Source organism: Symsagittifera roscoffensis, chromosome 2 (assembly GCF_963678635.1).
Source record: "Symsagittifera roscoffensis chromosome 2, txSymRosc1.1, whole genome shotgun sequence".
Lineage (NCBI taxonomy): Eukaryota > Metazoa > Xenacoelomorpha > Acoela > Convolutidae > Symsagittifera > Symsagittifera roscoffensis.
In genome coordinates this window covers 56,357,949-56,374,340 of record NC_087063.1, presented here as the reverse complement: position 1 = coordinate 56,374,340, position 16,392 = coordinate 56,357,949, and the positions used below count along the sequence as shown (strand labels likewise).

The window sequence follows — 16,392 nt, the reverse complement described above, 5'->3', positions numbered from 1 at the left end:
CCAACCGGTCTTAAAGCATCAAACTTTTTGGTATACAACAACAAACTAAAAAACTTTACAGCCCTGCTTTTATACTGATTTTGAGGTCACTCAAACTTGACGAACAGATTGTTATGAACAAGTATGTCAACGTAGCGGTTCAGTCAACGAATACGGAACAAGCTTAACAAAAGCAAAGGAACAGAGATTCCACAAATTTCCATTCAACATCTACACCCCTCTTTTCTCCCAAGAAACCGTCTACAAGTTCCAGCTCAAAAAGCATTAATATACGCAGAATCAGAAGGTCTGTTGCAGACAGTGGAAGAGAACGGGCAGCGCAAAAAACCAAACGAGAAGAGGGAGCAACGACCCCAATAGCAACGACCCCAATACCAAACATCTTTCAAATTGGATGCATTATTGAGAGCGCATTACTTTCAAGAGCCCACAAACTCCTTGTGTTATAGGTTTTCAAGTTATAAAAGATAGAATGGGCTACCATATCGGCTATAAAGAAACTAGTCATATCCATAGCAGTCTCACATCACAAAACCTCATCTCCGACTACACTGTTAATATCTCTGCTGGAACCCAAAATGTTTATCTACTTGGACATAATTCATTATCTGGTTGTGGGTGACACCAAAGCACCGTTCCTTAGAGTCATTGGTACTAATCGATAGGTGAAAAACGATTAAGCTTGCAGCATTGAACCAAATCATCGCAAACTTTTGAGAGCGCATTACTTTTGAGAGCCCACAAATTCCACCTGCATCGAGATAAACGTCACCAAGTTCAGATCAGTGAGGTTAACCAATATGAGCGCAAAATGACATTAATATAATTTGTACTATCATCTGAAGAAAAAACTCTGTTGAAAACACCTGCAAATTACAGTTATATTGAAATTTTACAAGAAAATTTTTTGGCCACAAATGTTGTGCAAAACTGGCGACAAGAAGACGAAGTTTTTGCCAAAGAGCCAGTCGAATGATTTGGTATGAGCTCGAAAACAGCATACTTGAGTACTAACCAAACAGACCCGTTCCAAAGTTTCAGCTGATCGAAATTATTGTTTACGGAATCGGTCTACGCATTGCAGGCACTCCTGTGTCAAAGACTTATAACAAAAGATTATAGTATAACACAATGGAAGCTCTAGACTTTCTTGTTAACAATAGTCAAGGAATCAGTTTGGCTAATTCTCCCGATCGGTGTATTATGGTGTTTTATCTGACATCTACTCACAAAATTTCACCTCAATATATTCATCCTGAACTGACCAATTTCACAATTTAAGTAGAACTGCAGTTTGATGTACTGCTGGGATAATTTGTAGAGATACTTTTCTTTTGAGAACTTTCATCAACAGTTTACATGCGTTCCGATAAAAAAAAACAGCTAAAATTACACTAAATTATTTTGAATCAGAAACTGAATTGGACAATTTGCGGATTACTGAGCTTCTTAACCGATGCAAGCATTTAAAACATCGATTTTGCGGCCTTTTTCCGCTAACTTAGCATTTAATACAATTTTGAAACGAGACAATATTGTCTTGATAGTGAACGCATCAAACTCAGACCAGCCATGAACTCATTGGTTACTGTTTGCTCAAGTTGGTGTTCAAATCTTTTTTCGCAGATCCTCTGGGACAAGGCCTACACAACTATCCATATGTATACAAAAATATGAGACATTCTAACAATGAGGGAAACCAAATACTGATGAATCAGCCAATCCAATCAGCTAACTCAGTCTTGTGTGGACTTTTTGTGTTTACATTGCTCATGTTTTAACTTCATCTAAATTCTCTATAGGTTTCAAATTTAACGACAATGGCATGATGCGTTTTGATTAACCTATGATGTTTTAATTTTGTGATACTGATGCCTTCTTTTTGTGATTTATATTTGACTATTTTTTCCAAAACATGATTTTGTTTGCTAGAACCAATACCGCTGGTAATATATCCGGCTCTTAAAAAATAATCAAAAATTGATTTTTTTCTCCATTATAAAATTAACAAAAAAGTAATTGAATCAATCTCTAAGTGACCATACCCATTCAAAGTAATATGAATGATTTTTGAAAACTCAGCAGCAAAATTTCTATTCAAAATTGTAATAAAAAGTTTAATTGTTATATTAGTTTTTAGGTCAGTTTGAGTTCGAAAAGATCATTTCCGTGATTCAAAGCAAATTTTCAGCAATCGTTTTCGCAACGAAGTTCCGGCAGTGTTAAGTTTGTTAGTCGAATTGTCGTAAACAGCCACTTTCAAATTTTCCATCAGTGGTCCTGGTAGATGATATTTGTTGCACCCCATAATCAGTGATTCATAGGAGAAAAGAATGCAAGGCACAATAAGGTCATTTTAAGGTCATCTTGTTGACTGCTTCAAAAAATCCGGCAATTTTTTATACCTTGCTCCACCATTTTGATAACTGTCACTCGAATTTTTTTGCTAGAATAATTTTCTTCATTGTCTTCGTTTTCACTGTTACAATCTTTTTCGGAGTGAACCGACCATTTTCCTTTGTGTCGTCTTTTTTGAAATTTATCGTTTCCTGTTGTGGAAGTTGTAACTCTTTTACAATTTTTTTAGGAAAAAAATGACAAAGAAGTGATCAAATTGTATCAAGAAATTACTTTGACGACCATTGAATTTGATTCTTCAGCAGATATTATTCAAAAAAAAATCATCAAAGCCCCAAGCTTTGATCATTTTTTTCTATTTTCATTAATTATCTGCTAAAGAATCAACTAAGTTTTTTTTCTCGTCAAAATAACTTCCTTATAAATTTTGAACACTTCTCTGTCACTTTTTAATACATTTTCAGTGTAATATAGGTGCCTGTTTTTTCAAATGTTTTTGTTTCATCTCTGACTATCCGTTTTTCTCCGGAAGAAAGATCACGAAAATCATCGAAAAAGTCAGTATCGCCTTCAAGCGTATAAATAGTTGATTAGCTGTAGTTCAATTCAACCGTATCAGTCAAGAGACAATTTATCAATGATTTAACCAGCCGGCGTACAGCTAAACTCGCGCGATTTGTTTGACGGTATCCCTTAAGCTTCAGTGTGACTTTTAATTTGTTTGCATTTGGAAATTTATGAGTTTTAGTTACTTATGTCAAATCTTTCTGGCAAATTTGCCTTTTAGCTTATATATCTTAACTTTTTTACCCTGCCGGCATGCATTTTATCTCTTGAAGTGTAAAACTTCATGTGATATTGTGCTGAGAATATGATAAAAACGGCGCCAATCTGTTTCCTTGAAATTTGGGTCTTCAAAGCCTCCACCTTTCTACTTTTAATTGCATAAGCCCTAAAATCATTTTGAAATTTTACAAACCCAGATTTATGGTATTTGAAAAACTTAAGATCAACAGCAAAAACGAAACTTAAAGTGGTAGTTCAAACTAGATCTATTCACTATTTTCATTCAATCTCTCAAAATCAATCTGAACAAAAACTTCAATGATAGCAACTCCACTGCAAATCATTTTAATTATTCGCTTGAGAGCGCTATTTTATACCAAACTTATTCAAGAGATTCTTTAGTAGTGGTTCAACAGGAAAGAAAAATGCGTCATGGAAAAGCAACTCCTTTGAACGATCTTGATCTAGGAAACAGAGAATTCAACGAATGGGTCACTAAAAACCACTTGATGTTTTCCAATTTATTGCTAGATCAAATTTCTGTCCTCATACAGAGCAGAAAACGTGTATTCGAGAGATGTTGTGTGACTGGAAACTAACCTGCGCTAGATCGCACTGATATTCAAGACCCCACTTACTGAAAAAAATACTGTTTGAGTACGATTGACAACCGATGCCTTTCTACGAAAACCAGGAAGGATCCATTAGAGACTTAGTAGAGCGAGAATCCTACTGGAATATTGAGTCGATTGAATCACCAGATTCAATAGAAAAAGATGTGGACCAGCAGACGCCCAAAACTTCAATAGAACCAGATGTTTTTTCAATCAATCAACAGCAGCAGCAGACTTCTTCTTCTCCTTCTAGCAGTCAAAGTCCCACTGCACTAAACTTAGTATCTGCGACGTCGCCGATCAAGGCTTGCTATGCGCCGAAAAACGCAAACTGCAAATAAGAGATCTCTGAAAACTCAAAAACTTTGTTTCCACCGAAAGTGCATCACTTTGGAAGTTCTTGATTTAGTTTGATATATATTTTTTCAAATCTTTAAGACTTATTCTTTGTTTATGTCTTGTTCCGGATTTGTTTTTCTCAGTTAGTGTTTGCTTGGTAATTTTTACAGAAATCTTTGATAGAATAAGACTTCCAAAAAACATAAATTTTGAAATTTTTTTGTGTTTTTTGAAAAAAGTCAACAGTCTTAAATTTTTGTTTAAAAACAAGTACTGGTATCAAAATACCCCTGGTTTTGAACAATAGTAGGTGAAAATTTTAGCTTCTGAAAGTTGGCCATCATATGCAACACATAACATGTTGTTTCTTTTCCAATCCGAAACATGAAGAAAAATATATCCACATCTTTTTTTTGTAAATAAACTGTCAAAAATTGATTTGTTGAACTGCAACTCATACTGTTGCTATAATGGTATTACGGCTGTTGAAACCCGCAGTAACATGATACAAAGCTTTTTGAGAGGTAATTTTTGAGATATTCAAAAATTGCTGATAATCATAGTTGGCTAAGTGTCGTTCGCTATGAAGACGGGCTCAGAGTTGGATGAAACAAATTTCTTTAGACTCAGCGGTCACGTTTCAAAAGATGTTTGGTGGTTCTTGAAGGACTGCAAATCCACTGAGTCGAGGGCCCAAACACCCTGCAGTGGAAACCAATAAAAGCAAAAGCTGAAACACTGCAAAGGACCAAACAGGTACCTGAATCATTGAAAACAAACCCTGAATGAAATTAGTTTGAACAAAAAAAATAAAACAAACTGACGTGTGGTTTTTTCAATTTTTAGAAGTTTGATATAGGAAAACCCTAACCGTTTTTTTTTCAAAAAAGTTTGAAATGGTGGTTTATCACTTCTATGCGTTCATCAATAGGTGGACAACATAAACAACAATTTTAGTAATTAGCTTCAGCCATTAATCAGAACTATCAAATTTAAAAGTTACCACAAAATGCACAACAAGTTGCAATTTAATCAAAAATTTTTTTTATTATTATTTGATCATTTTTTTTAATTCTTCGTCAAAAACCGCCTATCCGTTACAGTAACGACTTTCAATCATCACCGTGGAGTCGCTCCCTGCCGTTCCTAGTCTGAGATATGTTTACAGCTCAATGGTTGATTAACCACATTCGGTGCAAGGCTTTCATTTCACTATGCCGGGTTTAGGCCCACTCATGTGAATTCTTTTGAAGTGAGTGCCGATGTATTTTTTGAAGCTACAAAACTTGTTTAGGATCTTCTTGGTTAACTCTGAAAATTTGGTTGATTTTTGAGACTACTTATAAGTTTATAAACTAAGCTCAAGTTGATTTCTTTGATGTAAGTGCTTGCAATTTGTGTGCACCATCTCGGCTTTATTATTCTTAGCTTTACCTTAAGAAGCCACTCCTAGTTTGGCTTTTAAGCAAATGATTGAAAACGTTTAGAAAACGATTGAAAATTCTAAACAGCTTTAATCGCAGTCGTGAAACAAACGGGAAACTTTAAAATCCTTTTGATCTATAAAACAGTATCTGCTTCATTTGAACTATAAACCTTGCTGTCCAAAATTTCAAGTTTCTCAACAAACAACCACGCAATGTCTACAAAAGTCGTACCTTGTAATCTATGCCAAAAGAAACTGAGCGACCCGAGAAACTGAGCCACTGGCTGTTCACAAGATCGATGCTGTCAAAATTGACTCTATATGTGGTCACTGTGAACTGGAGATTAAGTCACTTCGTGTCTTTTGGGAACATGTGGTAGAGCGTCAGAAAACAATCGATGAGTCTGAACAAAGAAGAAATTGACAACGCGACATGAATGTGTTCAAAAAAGACATTGCGCGTAATCTGCGCATATGCGAAGCGGACGCAGTCTGCCAGCTTGGGATGTTTGTCGAGAAATCCTCACTTCTATACAACCTGTTTTGACATCTTTTGATGGAGCACTTAGATTATACGAGATAGTGCCCATGGAAAGAAGTGGACATACTTGCGCTATTCGTGACTAAGCGAGCGAGACGATATCGAAGAACTGATGCATCAAAAAACTATGTATGATCCTCAAAAAGCTCAGTTGTCGGCAGAAGTAACTTTTGAAAAAGAAAAAGCAGATGGCATAGAAGAAATGTAGAAGTTTAGGGATGGACCCAGGACCAATTTTATGATTGCTTTGACCAAAAAGTGTCTACTGTCCATCAAATATGCTTCTCATTGTAGCGACTGGAGAAATCGCAGGATTGATAAGGTTGTCCTATCCTTCAAATGGTAAAGTCTGCGCCGATCACGTGTTCATCGTACTTGCCACTACCAGCCGATCTTCTGAAACACAAACACTTTTTGTTGAACATTCGCAATTATGAAGACGATAGATGTTTTGAATACTCTTTTCTTGCTGAGTATCATCGGCGGAACAATATCCCGCTTACTCTTTGTACGATGCAGAGTAGAGAAAAGAAGAAAGCAAGCTTCTACGATTATCTCAGAAAACCAAGAGCGCAAGAGCTTGTACGATTTTCTTTACGATTTTTTTAGTTGGTGCAAACCTGTGTCTAAGCACATCAAGACTAATGGTTAGCTGCACATTCGTTGAAGAACTACTAGTATGATGGCTTAAAATTAATAGAAACTTACTACTCAAGTTTTTTCTGGAATTGCTAAGAGGAGTTTTCCAAAACTAACGCACAAATATTGGACCATAATCATTTCGATGGATCATTCCTCGGATGGGCTCACAACAGATGCAACTTAGTGAGACGTACCATACATTTCACCCCTGTCTTTGCCCACAATCTCCGAAATTACGGATGACACCATGTACTGAAGAGTCTGCATGATACTAAATCAGAAAAATCTTTTCGGTCATTCCACTCAATGACGAAAAATTTGGTTCATTGACAAACAAAGTGTGGATCAGATCGTACACTAACGAAAAAAAAGTCTACGAAGAAATCCTTTTTGTAAACAGTTGTAAGTTTATGAACAGCTCACTAAAGGAACTGGCTCAGAATCTTACCAGATAACCACTTTGGTAGCCGATCGGAAGAACCTAAAGCATTGATTCGACAAAAAAGGCTACTTCCCTTACTCGTATGTTGACAGGTATGCAAGATTTACATTAGATGGACTACCTGCTCGGGACAAGTGGATCCACACGCTGCAGGGAGGTGCTGCTGTTAGTATCAGTGAAAAAGAATACCAAATGCATGGTTAGTGTACACTCGTTTCGGTTGTCTGACTTTGGGCGACTACAGTGGTTTGTTTCTAACGACTGATGCCTTGATCCTTGCATGCGTGTTTGAAGAGATTAGACGAGCGTGTAATGAAACAAATAAGCTAGGTTGCGCTCAATATTTTACGGCTAGCAATCTCTCAGGGGATGCATTTTTGCAAACATGCAAGGCTGACCTCCATTTGCTCACTGATAGGGAGAATTCGGATATGGCAGAAAACATGATCAGGTGAGGCATTGTCAGTGTTTTTGAAAAAGTTCTGTTTTTAACAACATTAAATCTATGAAAAAATACGAATCTAAACAGCCGAGCACTTAATTTTTAATGATAGACGCGAACAATTTATATAATGCGGGATTATGGATAAATTTCCTCTTGCAAAAATTTGATTCGAGTTTGATGGCCAAGTAACTATACCGGATACATCGGATACCTTTTGCACGTTGATCTTTTACACCCCGATTATCCGCACGATGGCCATCTGGATTAAACACTTGCCACAACAAAAGATATTGTGTCGAAAATGTGGCTCAGTGAGCTTCAATTGGACATGTTGAAAAAAAGGAAGTTTCAGATAAAGTGAGAACAACGCCCAAGCTCAAACAAAACTTCTTTCCAAAGAAAAACTATACTAAACACTACCTAATACCTTGTGTCACATTTGGTTTGAAAATGGAAAAAATATATCGATTTCTGCAGTTAGAGACAAGAAAAACTTATTGCGCCATATGTTCAGTGGAACACTGAGCTCCAAAAAAAAGTTACTACAAAACTTGCACCGGATTTCTCCAAACAAGTTATAAATAATGCGTTTGGAAAATTCTACAAATCAAAAAGTAAACGACCAATTGTAGATACTGCTCGGAATCCCGAAGAACTGCAAAACTTAACAACGAATAAAATGATTTAGCAGTGCAGAAATTATTGACCCAACCGTTTGTATCTTTAACCTCAAAACCTGTGAACATTAAAGAGAATAAGCTCACAATTATCTGTGGAAAGATATTAGAAATGGCAAAATTTTACATGTTCCAGTGTCATTACAACACAACCCAGAAAATTTTCGACGCAACTTTTTTTTATTCGGACACTGGTTCATTCCTCTATGAAATCCGCAGCAAAGATCTCTACAAGGAAATCGAGAAAAACCATGAACTGCGTAATCATTTTGATTTTTCAAATCTACCAGCCACCAACCCCTCTACAACAACAAAAATTTGCGGTTCACCCTCAATCTCAAGGACAAGTTTGCTGGGGATAATATACAGGAGTACTTCGAAATAAAACTCAAACTGTACAGCATTATTTTTTCCAGTAAATTTCTTTTTTAGTTTCCAATTACAATTTAGAAAAGGGCAATAAGACAATTCATAAGATTATGTAGCGGGGGAGTTTATCTGGAAAATCATAAAAACTGTCAAAAACTTGATTGAAATTGGTTGTCTTTTTGTGTAGAAAATGACAAAAGAAACGCCGAGGGTGTCTTCACATATACAAAACGGGAGCTAATCCATAATCAATACAATCAAACCTTGACTTACTATTCGCTGACCCGGTCAGAAAATATGCGGATAAGTTCCTGTAATCACAATTTACTAACCATACTAACAAACAAAATTTCCCTAGGCGCATTTGACAATAAGAGCTATATACATGCAGGCAGAGTAACTACTAGTCCTTTCGGACATAAACGTTTGCGTGAGGATATGTTCATAAAAGAAATTGGGCGCAACATGGACTGGGGCGAATACGTCATAGACGTGGTTGTCACTCCCACCGATAACGGAAAGGAGGATTTGGCTGCAGCTATAGAAGCGCAGGGTGGATATAACGTGGATGTTTTTACACCGCCAGATATGGGCTTCAATCATCCCACACACACTGCTTAAGAGTTAGAACAGGATTTGGCAGATGTCGACCAGCTAAGTGGGCAAAGCGGTTAAAAAATAGCAGCGTACAATTGCCTCTATTTGGAGATTGAGGCTCGAAACGAAAGCGAGCCGGAAGAAACAAGACCATCCAAATGGCGGTGCTTAAATCGACGCGTTTTACTATTAGACGGTTCTGAATAAGTTATGATTATAAATGATTAGCTTGATAGTACTTTTCATTCAGGATATAAAGCTTCTCAAAATTGTTATTTTTACCGAAAACTAAAAAAATCAACTCCAATCGTGAGGGGGTAATCAAAACAACAATATAAAACTACCAATTCAATCTAGTTCCACACAAAATAATCCACAATATAACAGTCACATTGAGGATGCATGTCGGATATAAGGCTGGTGCTGATCCTGACTCTCTGGTGGTGAAGGAGCTCTGCCTCAAACCGCGCCAGTGAGCTAAGAGGAAACCTCTTCCCCGGACTAGTGTCCCTGAGTCAGCTGAGTCGCAGTTACTCACTGAGCAACTCAGGGACGTAGTCGTCCTCGGGTTCTTGATTGAATCCAGGGCTTCTGATCTGCTTGGGCTAATGCACAGCCCAGCTGTTTCCATTACTCCCACCTCTTCTTATAAAGAAGAGGTTTTTTTATACAAACTTTGTTTTTTAGTTCCCTCTTTGCTTTATTTTTATTCCCTCTTTATCCACTCGAGTCTGCATTCTGCAAGATCAACCTTCGGGTAAGTGTATACAATTTATAGATATTAATCCTTAATATAACGCGCGGTGCGGTGAAATTTGAGCTGTCAAAGTCAAGGGAAAACATGCACCAACCAAAACTTAATTCCGTTCCCGTTTCCGTAGAGTCACCGGAAAATAACCAATTTTAACCCCCTTTAAACATGTGTGCCCGAAAAAGTAGGAGTTTTAACCCCTTTTGGGGGTCGAAAGTGGTCATTCCAACAGCAGGCCGAAAAAGGGGGTTAAAAAGGAGTTTTAACCCCTTTGGGGTTTAAAAGTGGTCCTTGCAACGGCACACCGCAAAAAAGGGGGAGGTTAAAATTGGTCTTTTTCCTAGCCACTTTTACACTACAACTGACTTGTCAAGCTACCGGTTAAAACCCTTGATTTTGTTTTCAGAGGGTGCTGAAAAACCGGAGAGTTTAATTCGAGTTGAGAAGCTGGCCAATGGGAAGACAGGGAAGAAAAAAGAAGTCACTTTCTACCTGATGGACATTCTGGAGAAAGATAAACTACTCACAATTTTCCAAGAGGTCACAACATCTCAGTTATTACAAAATAACTAAAATAATTATTTTTTCTAAGAATCGAGACAGTAAAAAGTGTCGGGACTTTCGAATAAACACAGACCAAAAAGCCGTTTTTGAGCACCTTTTGGAATGAATATATCGTCAAAAAAACTACTTTAAAAGCTTGAAAACCATTTCAAATTTAGTTTAAGTCAGCGCACAACCCCCTATGAAAAGTAAAACCAGAACGTGAAGAAAAAAAGCGACGACATAACAACTATGTTTGATTATTTAAGATAGTTTTGTGTATACTTTATAACATTATAGGCATCTGTTTAACAGAGTATGTTAATGTTGCAGCACAATTTTTTCTGCGTGATGCATCTAGCTGGTCTGAAGTCGGTGGGGGAGAGCGTGAAATATCCCCTGAAGTACTACGAGGTGAACATGGGCATAGCCACTAATCTGCTCAGATGTATGGACCAAACTGGCGTCACCAACTTCGTATTCGCCAGCAGTTCCACAGGTGTGTGACTTCCCGCGTTGACCAAAAAAAGCTTATCATACAATTTTCATCTATGAAAAAAATGCTTATCATACTCTTTCATACAATTTCATAGAGTAAAAGTGTATGTATGAAAATACCAAAATAAGCATTTTTTTCTTATATGAAATTGTATGATAAGCATTTTTTCCATACTATGAAATTGTATGATAAGCATTTTTTCCATAAAAGAAAATCTAAAAATTTTTGTTTCGAAATTTCGTGTTTCAACCGAACCACTAACCAAGGAATTTTTGTCATGAGAAAACCCAGAGTGTAACTGGCAGTTACCACGCTCATAAACTGCATTTGGTGTTTTAGCTATAAAAGTTAATTATAACTTTTCACATGGAATCATATACCAAAAAAATAACTTTTTGAATATGGCTAGATATTTTTAGCTTGAAAATTATGATGATTGAGAAAAAAGGCCTGTTTTATTTTTATCTTAGCAAATGAAACAAAAGATAATAATCGTGTTTACGAAAAAAAAATATAATGATGTAATTTTTGACTTTTTGGGTGAGAAACTCATCCTGGACTACGTTATAAACACAAAAATGTCAAATTTTGCATGCAAGTTTTTGTTTTCGTAAAATTTAAATTTTAGCACAAATGCAAATTTGCAGCCAAAAAAAGAATTTAAAATTTTTTACCTCAAATTTTAAAATTTGTTTATGAAAAAAATGCATAACATACAATTTTCTTATATGAAAACTTTTTTATAAGCACTTTTTTGACCGAAATTAAAACTATGTTTTTGATTGTCAATAAGCCCTCTATCATAGATATACTTATTTAAATCTATTAAAAGTTACCCAGACACGTTTTTTGGTGATTTTTTGAAAATTTTGTTTTTTTTTCTATGACGAAACGACTATTTTAAATTTTTCATACATGAAAATTGTATGAAAAGCTTTTTTTCCATAGACTTCATATATGAAACTGTATGATAAGCATTTTTCTGTGTACAAACACAGTGCTAACGAATAACGAGCCAAAACAATCGAGCAGCAGTTTCATTTAGAAAAAAATATGAAAAACTGGGTCTTTTCTGGGGTCTTCTTCATCAGCCCAAAAATCAATATTTCAACGTCTTGAAATGAAACTACCATGTTTCAATCTGATTTGCTAGAATTAGCCAATCAAATTGTAGTTTCAACTCAAAATTTTTTATTCACCATTTTAAGTCGAATTCAAATTAGCCGAATCGGCGAAAAATATTGAATATTTTGTTACATATTCAAGTTTGTTTCAAATGCTGCAAAATTTTTACAAGATCAGAAAAAAAAACGCAAAAAAGAGCTCGAGGAAAAAAATGAAAAACTTCACATCTGCTCAAAATTCGGTCTTGTTAGAAATTGGCTAAAGAATACAAGAATACAGTGATTGTTGCAAACATCCACCCGCTATGACAAACATCCTCTGTGTCAAACATCCGAACTTATATGATAACTAGATAATCATATGACGTTAGAATTTCAAACACGCGACATAGTTCTGTTAACTGACTCCAATTTAGCGAAGTCTCGGTTTCTGGTCACGGGTGGGTGCGCTACGTAGGCCACATTGGCTCTAATTTTCATATAGAATTCTACCCTCTGTTTGCGAATCTTAATACGATGGCTCAAGTGCGGTATATTTTAAGTATATTTTAAGCGAACGGTAGATATAGGATTTTTGCCCAACTTTTTGAATGTCGAATGTCTGTGCTGCTAAAACTGCTTATCGAAAGTTTGCAACGCTTTTTTGTTTTTCGAATTTTAGCTGCATCAGAATTCTGCACAATGCCCTACAATAAATTGCCTTTCGATAAGTTCGTTTTGTAACTTTGTTTTTTGGGAGCGCATTTCAGAACTCTAGTGGCCACCTCTATCTTCATTTTCGGCGCTGTTGAACAAAGTTTTCATTTTCGGCACTGTTGTACTTCGGCACTGTTGTACTGCCCCGTCTTGGAGCAACATCATGTTTTGTTCAGTTGTTTCTGGGTTCCACCGCCAGTGAAAAAGAGAAAAAATTATCAGAGAAAAAAAAGTACTTCACATTTTTGCCAAAGAGCAAAAGAGACGCCTATTAATGTTCCGGTTTCATAACGACGTACAGAAAGGGAACATTGTGCCCTGGTTTTTTTCGACTTTTTAACAACATGTTTCGATTTCAATTTTTATTTAGCCATTTTTGATGGATTTTTGAATTAGCATTCAAAAGGTATTGTTTCTCAATTTGAGCCTCAATTTGAAAAAAATATATATATTTCACTTGTGATCATTTTTCGTAATGTTATAAAGGTTTAAAAATTGCCATTTTGGCCAATCTGCGACAATTAACGCGCGATATATTTCGCGCTATAAATTCGTAAGCGGAGATTTGATACGTCATAGAAATTGTTCTAAATTGTGAGAAGGGAGCTTATTTCACATAACTGATTGGTTAATAAGGGGCGAGAAGGGGCAGTACAACAGTGCCGAAGTACAACAGTGCCGAGAATGAAAACTTTGTTCAACAGTGCCGAAAATGATAATTTTGTTCAACAGTGCCGAAAATGAAAATTTTCTTCAACAGTGCCTAAAATTTGAATAAATTTCAACATATTAAGTGCAGCAATCAAAAATTAAACAGCGATCGTTAACAATGTTGAGTAAAACTTTAAAATTTTGAGCAAAAAAATTTGCAATTTAGACGTTTTGGCGCCAAAATAATTGTTTAATTTGCAGTTGCAGACAAATTGGCGCCAAAATTGGAGTGATTTTCTTTGATAATTAGCGTCAGTAGTTTCCCGCTCTTTAGAAATTGCGTGTAAATTATTCTGAAATTTTCCCGCCTTTTTCGGCTTTGTTGTACTTCGGCACTGTTGACGCCCCCTCCAAGACTAGTTCAAGCTGCAAAGTTTGTGAAATCCAGAGCAGCTTGCGGAATAGAAAAACAAATACTGTGATAGTACACTCGAGGAGGAGGATTACATTTGATTTTTTTAAGGGGAAGAATTTAAACTTGATCATTTTTAAGACAAGCAGCAGACACGTTATTTTTTTTAAGTAATATTCATCTTTTTGATTTGTCGATGCCGCCAAGTAAAAATACATTTTCAGCTTTGGGCTATAAGAGCTCTAAATTCATATTGTAGTCGTTAATAATTCTAAACTTTGCGAACTATTTAACAAGCTAGATAGCCTTCAACTTCCGATCAAAATGGTACTTTAAAATAATCTCTACAATATTTACGCACAGTCTTTTGCAATGAGTGAAAACGTAAAGTAGGTACTTTGGATCTACTTAACAATCTCCACCCCTTTCAAGAAAGGTGTGAGATTGTTAACGAGATCAAAATGATCAATTTTTCGACAATCAGATTGCAGCAAATTTAGAAATTAGGGTTCTCAAAAGAAAGCTCGGTGCTAATGTGCTGTATTTATTTACAGGGGTGGAGATTCTCAAGTAGACCATTGGGGGGGGGGGGGATTGTTAAGTAGATCCGTTACTTTTTATCTTGTCTTTAAAAACAAAACTTATTGTACCAAATTTTTTATTAGTACTCATAACAAGACTGACTGCTCGTATCAGGGCGAAGCCTTGAATGTTCCGACTGCCTTTTAAGGTCTATGGAGCATTAATAACATGAAAAAATTAATGCAAAAAAAAGTATTTTTTTTTAATTAGAGATTTTTTGCGAAAATCATCCCCCCCCCGCACACCATATAAAATTCAAAGTGATAGATTTCGCTCCTAGTGACAACTCAATTATGGCAAATAAGCTTACTTCAACCAATTTGGAGCGAATTCTAAGCCGGATTAAACCTCCGCTTACGCGTTATTAGCGCAAAATATATGTCCCAAATTGGCCTAAATGGTAACCTTTAAACCACTATAACTTAAAATAAAATAATCACAGGTGAAATATCTTTTCAATATTAAGCTCAGGACAACCATATCTTTTGAATGATATTAAAAAACTGTCAAAAATGCCTAATTAAAAAGTCGAAATTTGTCTGAAGAAAAAAACCCACCCCGAGCACAAATATTCCATTACTTTCGTTACAAAAGTCGGAACAATAATAATGATAATAATAGTAAATTCGTAATCAGGCCAATTTTGTAGGCAGCTTACGATATTGGTAATAACTATATTCCAGATATTGGTTACAACTATACTTGTACATTTGCACAGTGTATGGGCCAGTGCCGTGTGAACAACTGCCGATAACTGAGGAGCAGCCGACTGGCAACTGCACGTGTGCATATGGGAGAACCAAGTACTTCATTGAAGAGATGCTCAAGGACTGCTGTCGGGCCAACCCGGTGAGTCGAGTATAACATTGCAACATGGATCAAGTTAACATCGTCCTCAATCCTCATCCCACGATAGACCAAAATTAAGATCTTCCCCGCGCCGAAGTTTCTCCGATTATTATCTATTATCTGGCGATTTTGTGGTCGAATCAAAAAATTATTCTTCTATTTTCTTTCTATTCTCAAGTAGACCATTGGGGGGGGGATTGTTAAGTAGATCCGTTACTTTTTATCTTGTCTTTAAAAACAAAACTTATTGTACCAAATTTTTTATTAGTACTCATAACAAGACTGACTGCTCGTATCAGGGCGAAGCCTTGAATGTTCCGACTGCCTTTTAAGGTCTATGGAGCATTAATAACATGAAAAAATTAATGCAAAAAAAAGTATTTTTTTTTAATTAGAGATTTTTTGCGAAAATCATCCCCCCCCCGCACACCATATAAAATTCAAAGTGATAGATTTCGCTCCTAGTGACAACTCAATTATGGCAAATAAGCTTACTTCAACCAATTTGGAGCGAATTCTAAGCCGGATTAAACCTCCGCTTACGCGTTATTAGCGCAAAATATATGTCCCAAATTGGCCTAAATGGTAACCTTTAAACCACTATAACTTAAAATAAAATAATCACAGGTGAAATATCTTTTCAATATTAAGCTCAGGACAACCATATCTTTTGAATGATATTAAAAAACTGTCAAAAATGCCTAATTAAAAAGTCGAAATTTGTCTGAAGAAAAAAACCCACCCCGAGCACAAATATTCCATTACTTTCGTTACAAAAGTCGGAACAATAATAATGATAATAATAGTAAATTCGTAATCAGGCCAATTTTGTAGGCAGCTTACGATATTGGTAATAACTATATTCCAGATATTGGTTACAACTATACTTGTACATTTGCACAGTGTATGGGCCAGTGCCGTGTGAACAACTGCCGATAACTGAGGAGCAGCCGACTGGCAACTGCACGTGTGCATATGGGAGAACCAAGTACTTCATTGAAGAGATGCTCAAGGACTGCTGTCGGGCCAACCCGGTGAGTCGAGTATAA

The 16,392-nt window shown here is 36.1% G+C and overlaps 1 protein-coding gene across 1 annotated transcript in view; it reads left to right on the top strand.

Moving 5' to 3' along the window:
- Positions 1-16,392, top strand: part of LOC134839884 (UDP-glucose 4-epimerase-like) — a 30,840-nt gene extending 14,448 nt beyond the window's left edge. Inside the window, exons 2-6 of the mRNA XM_063855512.1 lie at positions 10,394-10,527; positions 10,864-11,029; positions 15,213-15,343; positions 16,178-16,193; positions 16,247-16,392. Coding sequence (XP_063711582.1) covers positions 10,394-10,527; positions 10,864-11,029; positions 15,213-15,343; positions 16,178-16,193; positions 16,247-16,392 — 593 coding nt within the window. The remainder of the gene's footprint in view (positions 1-10,393; positions 10,528-10,863; positions 11,030-15,212; positions 15,344-16,177; positions 16,194-16,246) is intronic.